This window comes from Eleginops maclovinus, chromosome 17, assembly GCF_036324505.1.
Source record: "Eleginops maclovinus isolate JMC-PN-2008 ecotype Puerto Natales chromosome 17, JC_Emac_rtc_rv5, whole genome shotgun sequence".
Taxonomy (NCBI): domain Eukaryota; kingdom Metazoa; phylum Chordata; class Actinopteri; order Perciformes; family Eleginopidae; genus Eleginops; species Eleginops maclovinus.
Window position 1 is genome coordinate 16957207 of NC_086365.1, and position 11857 is coordinate 16969063.

At 40.7% G+C, this 11857-nt stretch overlaps 1 protein-coding gene across 5 annotated transcripts in view; it reads right to left on the minus strand.

Moving 5' to 3' along the window:
• Window positions 1-6533, minus strand: part of phf21b (PHD finger protein 21B) — a 35976-nt gene extending 29443 nt beyond the window's left edge. For 3 of the 5 annotated variants that reach the window (XM_063905456.1, XM_063905457.1, XM_063905455.1), the window contains exons 1-2: window positions 6180-6533; window positions 5145-5204 (exon numbers count right to left, since the gene is read on the minus strand). In XM_063905456.1, the coding sequence (XP_063761526.1) occupies window positions 5145-5204; window positions 6180-6233 (114 nt within the window). In that variant the 5' untranslated portion in view covers window positions 6234-6533. Of the gene's footprint in view, window positions 1-5144; window positions 5205-5348; window positions 5454-6179 lie in introns of those variants that run through there. The other 2 variants (XM_063905459.1, XM_063905458.1) reach the window with 1 other exon arrangement.
• Window positions 6534-11857: the final 5324 nt, after the last annotated feature.

Sequence of the window (11857 nt, forward strand, 5' to 3'; positions counted from 1 at the left end):
AAGTTCTCGGAGAGGGTCTCAGAGAGGGGTCTCAGAGAGGGGCTGCAGGACCCCCTCTGATCCAACCTGCACTCCTCCTGTTGGAGCGTCACTGCGGTTACTTACCCGCCAAATAAAGCGTCTTTGAGCCCCTGCATGAACCCTGACTGAGTCTCAGGACTCCACAGAGGTATTAAACATGTCCTCCTGCAGGCTCTGAGGGAGGGGGGTCTCTGGGTGTCCCTGCTGAAGGACTGGGACATCATACCGGAAGCTACATCACTCCTCCTCTCGTCCCTGTGCCTACTCCCAACATGGAGACCCTCCCTGCAGCCCCTCGGTGTGGAAACTTCCCCCTGTGACCCTGAGACGACCTCCAGACCCCCTCCCCTCTATAGTAACCTCTGAGGACTTTCCTCTGGATGCTGCAGCCTGTACGGGGCGCTGTGTCTGTGCAGCAGCTCTGTGATTACACGCCGCTCCCCTCCCCCCCCGCCAGACCAAAAACAGCATCAAAGCAATCAAAATGGAAATGTTAGGCCTGAATGGGGCCCATCCCCCCCGCCCCCCGCCGCCTCCTGCAGGAAACTCTGCAGACTTTCTCCTCTCCTTGTTACACAACCCCCCCCCCGCTCCTCTCAAAATGGAAGCTTCCACTACAGAGCAGAAGAGGATAACACACACACACACACACACACACACACACACACACACACACACACACACACACACACACACACACACACACACACACACACACACACACACACACACACACACACACACACACAGGAACAGAAACTGGATTAAAAACATGCCGCTGCAACAAACCAGGAGCTGAGGAGCTGCAGGACATCGGATTCAATTCAAGAGGAGCAGAGCTGCTGATCATTCAGATAAAACTCAAGAAGTCCACACCATGTTCTGGGAATTATTCTGAAATGTTCTGCACAAATAAAGCATGCAGTGAAAGCACCGAAGCTGCAGGGAGTCGGATCAGACTGATGGAGGAATAGCGACTTGTTTCTCTGGATCTGCACAACTTGAACCGGTTTGAAGGCCCATTTTTCCAAATAGAGAACCCCACTTTACAGCTCTGAACCTGCAGGACATCGGAGCGATTCAAATGAAAACACAAAAGAAATCCACCTATTTTTCATGGACTCTTCTGGAATGATATAAAGCAAATAAAGCGGATTCATTTCTCTCTTCTTAATGGATTTCTACACAACTCGCATGCATGTGCTGCATCAAAGTCAAGCGGATTCAAACCTGTGGACTCCCAGTATCAACTGATATTTAACATACTTCACTCAAAGACAGCGGGACATCGGAGATTTTAAAGAGAACCAGAGAGAGGGGGAACAAGACGCTGTTAAATCAAATAAAACACAAGAAATCCACCAAGTTTCTGTGATGTCTTCACCCTGAAACATTCACTTATTATTGTATGTTATGCACATCTACTATATGCAAATAAAGCAGGAAATAAAAGCTAAATAAATCTATTTTTTAATGGATTTCTGCACAATTTACATGCATGTCTTTTGTGTTTTACTGAACCAAACTCAGTTCAAATTTTGTCTAATTCTAACCTGTGGATTGAAACTGGAAAGCTGCAAAAAGCCCACTTTAGTTAATCTGACGTACGTCACAGAGGCACTGCTGAAGTTACATATCAGCCAAATTAAAAACCACTTCAAGAGCTCAGAAACTGCAGGAAATCAGAGTGATTAAAGAGAAGCAGAGGGGGAAAGATGCTAATAATTGAAATAAAACACAAGAAAATGGCCTGTTTTTTATGCATTCTTCTTGAACGATATGCAAACAAAAAGCATGAAATAAAAGCTAAGTAATCTCTATGTTTGAAGGATTTGTGCACAACTTGCATGTGTTCTGTGTTTTACTGAACCAAACTCAGGTTAGATTTTATTCGATTATTAATAGAAAAGCTTACTTCAAGTACTCAGAAAGTGCAGGAAATCCGAGTGATTGAGAGGGGGAACAAGCTGCTAATGAATCCAACGTAACAGGAAAACAGGAGGATGAGTGCAGAATAATCTATGTTCTGTGAATTCTTCTGCTACTTTATACAAATTAAATAAAAAGCAAACATTGAAACTAAAAGTCTATCTTTAGGGGTCAAACTCAATTCTAGAAAGTACTTCATAAGAAACCATAGGTTATGATTTGAGTGATCTGTTGAATCGAGTAATAGTTTGGAAAGTAGTGACAGGAGTTACTGGACTGTTCCCATTAGAAAAACACGTACTGTAACAGAGTTCTAGAGAGCCAGACATTAGGATTTATGTAAAGGAAAATACTCTCAGAGGAAACGCTGTCTCTGGAGTCTCTCTCCAGGAACAGTCCTCTCAGGGACTGCATGAGTCTGACATCAGTCCAGTTAGGAAGTACTTTTACTCAAGTACAATGTTGAGGTACTTTTATTGCAATGTTATGCTACTTTGTACTTTTACTACAATTCAGATGTACATGGTGTACTTCTACTTTTACTCAAGTACAAGATCTGAGTACTTCTACTTTACTCAAGAACAAGATCTGAGTATTTCTACTTTACTCAAGTACAAGATCTGAGTACTTCTACTTTACTCAAGTACAAGGTCTGAGTACTTCTACTTTTACTACAAGATCTGAGTACTTCTACTTTACTCAAGTACAAGGTCTGAGTACTTCTACTTTACTCAAGAACAAGATCTGAGTACTTCTACTTTACTCAAGTACAAGATCTGAGTACTTCTACTTTTACTCAAGTACAAGATCTGAGTATTTCTACTTTTACTACAAGATCTGAGTACTTCTACTTTTACTACAAGATCTGAGTACTTCTACTTTTACTACAAGATCTGAGTATTTCTACTTTTACTACAAGATCTGAGTTCTTCTACTTTTACTACAAAATCTGAGTACTTCTACTTTACTCAAGTACAAGATCTGAGTACTTCTACTTTTACTACAAAATCTGAGTACTTCTACCTTTACTCAAGGTCTGAGTACTTCTACCTTTACTCAAGATCTGAGTACTTCTACTTTTACTACAAGGTCTGAGTACTTCTACCTTTACTCAAGATCTGAGTACTTCTACTTTTACTACAAGGTCTGAGTACTTCTACCTTTACTCGAGATCTGAGTATTTCTACTTTTACTACAAGATCTGAGTACTTCTACTTTACTCAAGATCTGAGTACTTCTACTTTTACTACAAAATCTGAGTACTTCTACCTTTACTCAAGGTCTGAGTACTTCTACCTTTACTCAAGATCTGAGTACTTCTACTTTTACTACAAGATCTGAGTACTTCTACTTTTACTACAAGATCTGAGTACTTCTACCTTTACTCAAGATCTGAGTACTTCTACCTTTACTCAAGATCTGAGTACTTCTACTTTTACTACAAGATCTGAGTACTTCTACCTTTACTCAAGATCTGAGTACTTCTACCGTCACTCAAGATCTGAGTACTTCTACCTTTACTCAAGATCTGAGTACTTCTACTTTTACTACAAGATCTGAGTACTTCTACCTTTACTCAAGATCTGAGTACTTCTACCTTTACTCAAGATCTGAGTACTTCTACTTTTACTACAAGATCTGAGTACTTCTACTTTTACTACAAGATCTGAGTACTTCTACTTTTACTCGAGATCTGAGTACTTCTACCTTTACTCAAGGTCTGAGTACTTCTTCCTTTACTCAAGGTCTGAGTACTTCTACAACAAGGTCTGAGTACTTCTTCCTTTACTCAAGATCTGAGTACTTCTACTTTTACTCAAGTACAAGATCTGAGTACTTCTACTTTTACTCAAGTACAAGATCTGAGTACTTCTACTTTTACTACAAGACCTGAGTACTTCTACCTTTACTCAAGATCTGAGTACTTGTACTTCTACTACAAGATCTGAGTACTACTTTAATCCAGTACAAGATCTGAGTACTTCTACTTTACTCTAATAGAAGTTGGGGTTCTTCTCCCTCCTCTGGTTAAACTTCAACTCCATAATGTGTTTTTAACTTAGTTCCTAAAGTAGATATTTAAGTTAAATATCAGCGGAAATTAGGATTATACCATACAGTTTTCAAACGACGTCAAACAGTATGAGTTTATCTTTATTATTTGATATCTCTTAAATTGAGCCTAGTATTAAGGGAGTCTGGTTAGTGTTAAGGCCGGCTGTTACTTAACTCTAGAGTGCATATTTAACTGAGTTTCTAAAGTAGATATTCGAGTTAAATCTCATCCGAAATTTAGTGTATATCTTTAGGTAGTTGGTTGAATCCCAAAGTTAAGACTTGAGTTATTATTTATTTCAGAATATACAAGTTATCGGTTAAATTGAGCATAATATGAATGGAGTTTGGTCGGTAGTGAGGCCAGCAGTCACTAAACTCCGCCTCTGAACGGAGTGTTTTTAAGTGAAAGGCCTTCGGAGGAGTTCGGCTTTTGTTTTTCTGGATAACGGTTCATAAACAGAAGGCTTTCGGAACTGTTCGGAACTGTTCGGCCCTTCGGAACAATGGGCCTACAGAGCAGACAGTCGGGTTGCTGGACCAGGACCTCGCGGCGGGGCGGTGCTTAGCAAGACCTGGAGCAGCCGGAGAGGAGAGGAGCTGGCCGCGGTGCTGAAACTCAGCTACCGGCCTCCCTCTCCCTCAGCATCCACCCACAGCTGCTGATACACGATTTAAGAACCCTCAAAGTCACCGTGGAAAAATATACTAAACCGTGAAAAAAAAGTGAAAGTAAGCGAATCAAACGCACCGATGTGGTCACGTGACCCGCTTAGAAATAACCCCAGAATAAAGTAACAAAACCGAACAAAAGACGTTAAAAAGCGACTAAATAATAACAAATACGGTCATTTTAACCAAATAAACTTCCATCAATATGTCTCCGGAAAAAACTCCGGATACTTGGAGCTCCTTCATCGGCTTCTTTTCTTTTTACTCTCCACAAACATGTCGACAAAATGGACGCTAACATTTTTACACAACTTTCAGCATTCGTCTCCGAGACAAGCAGCAGAGGTTATTGTGCAACACGGTGAAGAAAAACAGCAAAAAGGAGGAGGATGGAGCACTTTTATACAAGACTCCATGTTTGTTTTGGGCTAGTTTAACAGAAGAAAAGGCATTAAAAAAAAGCTTACTTGTTTATCACTCAGTGCTGTTATTCTCCTGTCGTGCAGCTGTCTCTTAAGCTCTCCATCCTATAAAGAAATAAAGATTATATATCACACACACAAAGCGATGATTAAAAAACAACAGATTAATTACTGATAAAGTTTCACTCCCTCCCTAGTAATCCACTCGAAGAAAGCTCCCTGGATTAAAATAAATATTTATTTAATTACCTGTGGGTCTTGCTTCATCTGTGCAACTAGTTTAGTAAGAAGGATGGAGGATGTGTGGAGGAAAAGTGTCTCAAGTTTAGAGTAAAAGGGAGGAACAAAGCGGGGGAGAAATCATGGATTTTTAAAGAAAACTGGAGGCGGGGCTCCATTCATTTCTATGGGAGAAGCTCAATGGCGCTTGAAGCCCAAAGAAGAAGCAAAGGTACCCGTATGTGGGTCCACTGGGCATGCGCAATGAAGTTTTCCCTTAGGCCCCGCCTCCTATTTCCTGCTCTCTGTCAGTCAGATGTATAGAGAGGTAAAAAAAAACTAAATAAACAAAACAAGCGCATTTGTTTAACTTTAACACCCTGGTAATTAAAATAAACGCTTTAAACGAGTTCGTGCTGGTACTTTATTTAGCTTTAAAAAAAATACACACTCATTTACAGACGTTTCTTTCCCCAATGTAAAGTCAATGGGAAAAGTCTTTTTGGGCCAAAATGACGTCACAGCAGGTGTAGTACTCACATTTGGCCACAACGGTCATTCATAAAAATCTGCTTCAGTTTACAGGCAAACTTCCTGATGATAGAAGCCACTGTGCACCTCATAAATATGCAGGTCGCGTCCCGATCACCACCACCACCGCATTATTATCACTCCAAAAAATAATGTTGCTTAGGCAAAATACACCGTGACATTAAGCTTAAAAAGTATCGCGAGAAGTGTACTTAATTGAGACTTGTTAGTGGTCTCAATGTGGATTTTGTGCAGTTATCTCCCAGAGAATAATTTAACACACACACACACACACTTGCTCCCTTAGAATAAACACGATGTTTCACTTACCTGATGACATTGGATTTCTACTTTCAGCGCCTCATGCAGGCCCTGTACTTCCATGCTGTATCCAGAAAAACACTTTTATTCCACTTTCGTCGCGGCCGGTGCAAAGTTTAAGTGAATTAAAAAGATTTTCTGTAACAATTGAAAGAAGGAGAACAACTCAGGCTGCAAAAAGCAAGTTCTCGCTTCTTCTTTTTTTTTTGCACGGCTAGGGACTCATCACACACTTTCCGCCCCGTCTTCAAAAGTGCTCCAAACCCGGGTAAAGAGCTCCGGTACTGGTCCAGTTCTGACTAGATAAACGGCCGGACGTCGAGGGGTCCGACGGGGAAACCGGTTAGCTTTTCTTTCGGTAATTTTAAGTTGAAAAACGGGAGGACTATTTTTTTGTCCGAGTCCGCGGATTGATTTCACTTTGCCTGGGGAAAAGTTGCGCTTCGGCTGTCAATGGTAATTCTGAAGAGAAGTACCCGGATAGAGCGTGAGGCGCATGCGCACTGAGCCGGGCCGGGGGGGAGCTACACAACTACTTCAAGGAGTGTTATGATAATAAATAAATAACTAATGTATTAATAATTAAATAAATAGTTAATAAAAAATACAAGTGTAGAAAATAAAGTAGTGAAACAAAACAGACAAACAAAAGTGGAGGATAAATAATTACATGAACAAATAATGAAAAGAATAAAAACATGTCATCAAGAAGTGTTTATAACTGAAATCTATTTATGAATAATCAAATAAATAGTAAATAACAAAATACACAATTAAATTCACAGAAAAAATTCATAATAAATAATATAATACCAAAATAAATATCAGTAAATACATACTGGAAGTAATTAAATAAATAAGAAACTGTCTAAGAAATAATAGCATTAATAAACAATATACAATATTTGTTTATATTGCACTTATAAAATTAATCGATCAAATGTTACAGGTACTTTTGGTCATGTCTATGAAAAGTAAAAAAATACACATTTCCTATCTATGTTATTTTTTGACCTTCAGTTTATCCACTTCATTCACATTAAGGTGATGGACTCTTTATCTAACTTATAATTATTGCGCTACGTTATAAGTGATTTAGTTGTAAATATTCATTAAAAATAGCCATGGTTAGACCTTTATATTTCAAGCTACTATACACTTTTAATGTATACTATAGTTTCAGCAGATTGGTATATTAGTCTATTTTGTTCTGTATATGTTATAATGTTTAGACACTCCTCTGAATAAAGGTCTAATTTAATGTAAATATTGGGGTTTTGTTTGTTCTCTGTTGTATCTTTTAAGTCATTTTTGAATTCTCGTAGACAGAATAATTTCCCAACTTGGGATGATTAAGTATTTATATATCTCCATCACTAACAAACATGGCAGCAGCATCCCAACTAACTAGAAAGAGACCAGGAGAATGTGGGCTTAGAGAATACAGAGATAAGTCTATAAACACGAAGCCTTCGTCCACGTCGTGTGTTTGTTCCCGGCTCTTCAAACACAAAGAGGCCAAAATATGGCAGTTTGTTCCCAGAAATCAGCCTCTCTTCCCCCCATGTCTATCAGCCTGACCCCCGCCACCTCCTCCTCCTCACGCCCCTTTTGGCCACAACACGCGCTGCCATTCGTCGAAGCAGCTCGGGGGCGGGAAGACTGAGCCAATGAGGAGTTGCGCACCTCGAAGGGCATCTGCGGCGCTCAATGAGAAGAGGGCGTCGGAGGAGTATGTGATCGGAGAGTTGATGAAGATGGCAGTTAAATTTATCGTTGACAGCGGACAACTTCACCGCAGTTTTAAGCACAAATATGAACCTAACATGGCCTTTATGTGTGTTTTTCACAAGTAGAGATATATAGTAAGCATTTCTGATTGATATAAAAGAGTAGTACCATGGACAGCAGCCTTTATTTCAACGCTGATGTACCTTTTTGTCCCTCCGTACTCCATGTTGTTTATTAACACACTTAAGATATACTTTATTCATGCCAAATTGGGATTTATTGTTCGTCACAGTCTCGTGTAAGAACAACACATTGTACATCCTGTCAAAAATAAAAAGGGTATATAATATAAACATCTGAAAATAGAAATACAGGTTTTTTTATCCACGTCCATAAGCACACAGCCTGCCTACAGAGGAGATGAAGCAGTAAAAGTTGTTGTTAGTCAGCAGCAGAAAGTAGTCCCTGCACCCCCTCCCTCCGGATCCTGCTGGACCCCTCCCCCACCAGCCTGCTCTACATCAGCTGCTTCATTTCACGGATCAGCAGTGAAACTCTTACAGTCTGTCCGTCTGTATTTCTGTCTGTCTGAATCTGTCTGTCCCTCTGTCTGTCTCCCTGCTTTAAGCTGAACGGACAAACACGTATTTGAGCTTCTGTCCTTTTGGTTTTATTTGTATCGTGTGTGCAGGGCTGGAGCCAGCATTTAAATACTGGAGGAGGTCAGTCCAAGTCCCCCCTGAATCCAAGTCCCCCCTGAATGCAAAGCCCCTCCTTTTCTTTTGGATTATGCTCTACCCAGAAGAGAGAAGCAGTGGTTTTGTGGAACAATATGAAAGTTACGGTGCTTTCAGTGAGAAATATTTACTAAGAACATCATAGCGGATATGTGTAGTACTACATTGTATTTGTATGTCTTTGATTAACATCCAAAGTACCAATTATTGAAGTACATACTAAGAAGTAAAGCTCCATGTATTAGAGTACATAATAAAGTACCATGTAGTAAAGTACATTTTTGGGGGGAAATTAGAACAATCTTACATATTTATTTTGTTTATTAATGTTCTATCTATTGATGTATTATTATTTCTTATTTAGTAGAGATAGAAAATACACAAGACAGTTTAATTACAAGCTCTCCAAAAAGTTTTTAAACTGCTATAATCTGTCAAATATTGGATAATAAAGAAAAAACACACGCAAGGTGTTTTTTGACGTACAAACAAAGTCTTGAATAGTATTTATTAAAGACTTATGAATGGTCATACATTGATATATTATAAATCATTATTGAATATTCTTGGCCTACAGCTATGTCATGTTGCATTCAGGGACATCACTTACTTTCTGAAAGAAGTTTTTCAGTCAACTTTTCCCTCGTGCCCCTCCAAAATAAAAGCGCAGTCTGCAGATCGGCCTGCTGCACCGTGTTTGTTTTCACTAATGTTTCCTCGTTCAACACTTCTCCTGAGCAGCCCCGCGCTGCGTTCAGGAGCGCCAGGCTGCGTGGGTCCTGCCAGTACTGACAGATGGCCTGGCCCGAGGTTCTCCACCAAATAAAACTCACGTCCAGCTGATATCAAATCTGTCCGGGCGTCAGCTTCTGACTTTTAATGAGCAGAGTTAGAAAGGAAGGTCTCAGAAACCGAGGAGACATTAAAGTGTCTGTTCTGCAAAGAAACAAGCAACATCTTAAAGGATTTATAACAAGTTAGAATACATTTATCAACATTCATAATGCTTTAAGAACTCTTCAGGATGTGATTTATAATGAATTACAGGTGCATTATGGGTGCTGATGATACGGTACACACACTACCTAGGCCCAAATCTGTCCCATCAGGAGAAACGCTGCAGCTTCAGAAACCCTGCAGGTATAAATGTGCCAAAACACAAGCAAAGAGATCTAAAACTGGTGCACAACTAGATGCATGCATGTCATGAGGAACATCAGGGGCTGCTTCTCTTGCTCCGATGAACAGGAACCCTGCAGATCCTTGCTGTCACACTGAGCCTCATCGTAGGGAAAATGCGGCCTCCTCCCCTCGTGGTCATTCTGAGGCTGTTTCCTGCTCCTCACATGACCCTTTAAGCAATATTTTGTGGAGGAAGGCCGGTCCGTTCAGTAACCCCTCCATGTTTGTACTAGTACTCAGAGTATTGAGTAATATGTGTATTCCCGCCGTGGCTCTCAAACATCCTGTGTGAATAATTGTTTCTGAGCTGCTGACCCAGATCTCTCACTCAGAACCTCCTCTTCTTCTGCAGTGGTAAATAAACACTGCTTTACAGCCAGCGACTCTGGCTGCCAGCCGAGCAACACACACACACACACACACACACACACACACACACACCTATTGTTCAGCTGGAAATGCTCATGTGGAGATAATACTCTGACATAATAACCATGCAGTGTGTTTTATCTCAAGGTTTCTCGTTAAAGCTGCAGAGAATCACTTAAAAAGCAGTTTTCATCGGCATTGTTCAACACTTATGTTTGAGTTTCTCTGTTTTATCACAAAGATAACATATATCGGTCACAACAAGCACGAGGTGTTACATGATTGTTAGCTGCAAATCAGCACTGAACAATAACCATCATCTGTTGGATGCATGAAGCAGGATACTGTTAGAAATAATCAATATATTGGAGCAGAACATTAAAAGATAATTCACTGTTTCTGGACGGACCATATTTGTCCAATTCCGGTAGTATTACCGGATGTTGTTTTAAGCCTCAGATAGCATGTAGCTAATATTGTATTGTATATATGAGTAGAGGGAGAAGGACGCGTGGAGTTACATACTAAACACACCGCCTCTACCTCTCACTCATTGATGCTGCAATGATACTGTTGCGTGTTTAATAACTGATAAACCTCAGAAGGATTGCATAATAGAATATCGGAGGTGAGAGCTTCAGGACATCACTAACAAGATGGCGATGGTGACGTCATAGGAGGACCCGCCCCCGATGACGTCAGCCTATAGAAGAGTCCGGAGAACCCCACGTGACAAGCGGCCAACAGGATCCAGCCCCCCGCTACCAACCAATGAGAGCACGAGAGCGGAGCGCATCTTATTTTGAAGTTGTTTATTGTATGGCGGGAAAGGGGTGGTTCTATAGAACATGCTGGTATTGTGAAATCGAGCTCTCTTTTGTTCCGGACCGCCAGACAGTAACTATTGATGAGCTCCACTCAGTCGCGGCCTGTGGACGCGTGTACCGGGCTATTGAGCCACAGCTGTGAAGCTTTTGTAAAACCTACTGCTGCATCCTTTTATTAAATACTCCTTTTGAAAATTATGAGGGGCTTCACTTCGTTTCTTTTTAATCGGCTCCTGGGCCTCGAAAAAAACAACATTTCCTACAATACACGGTGTAGAATAGAAAGCCTTTATATATCAATGTACAAAATATAGCTGATTTAGCAGAGCATGAAGCTAACACTACATGGCTAAGCTAATTGCTATTGGAAACCAGCTAATGGAGCTAATTAGCAGAGATTAGCTTTCAGAGATATAAAGTTAAAGTCTTTGGGTCAACAATTAAACACACCTCTAACAGAAACACACCTGCAGCTGAGCGCCCATCTCCTCTCAGCACTCACTTCTGCGGCAGCCATCTTTGTTATTGTTAAAGCCACGCCTCCTTCTTCCTCTCCTTTAAAGCCACGCCTCCTTCTTCCTCTCCTTTAAAGCCACGCCTCCTTCTTCCTCTCCTTTAAAGCCACGCCCCCTTCTTCCTCTCCTTTAAAGTCACGCCTCCTTCTTCCTCTCCTTTAAAGCCACGCCCCCTTCTTCCTCTCCTTTAAAGTCACGCCTCCTTCTTCCTCTCCTTTAAAGCCACGCCTCCTTCCTCTCCTTTAAAGCCACGCCTCCTCTGAGTTGAATTTACTGATACTTTTTAGTTTGCTGTATTTTACTTAACTTTAATAGAGTGGTGGTGG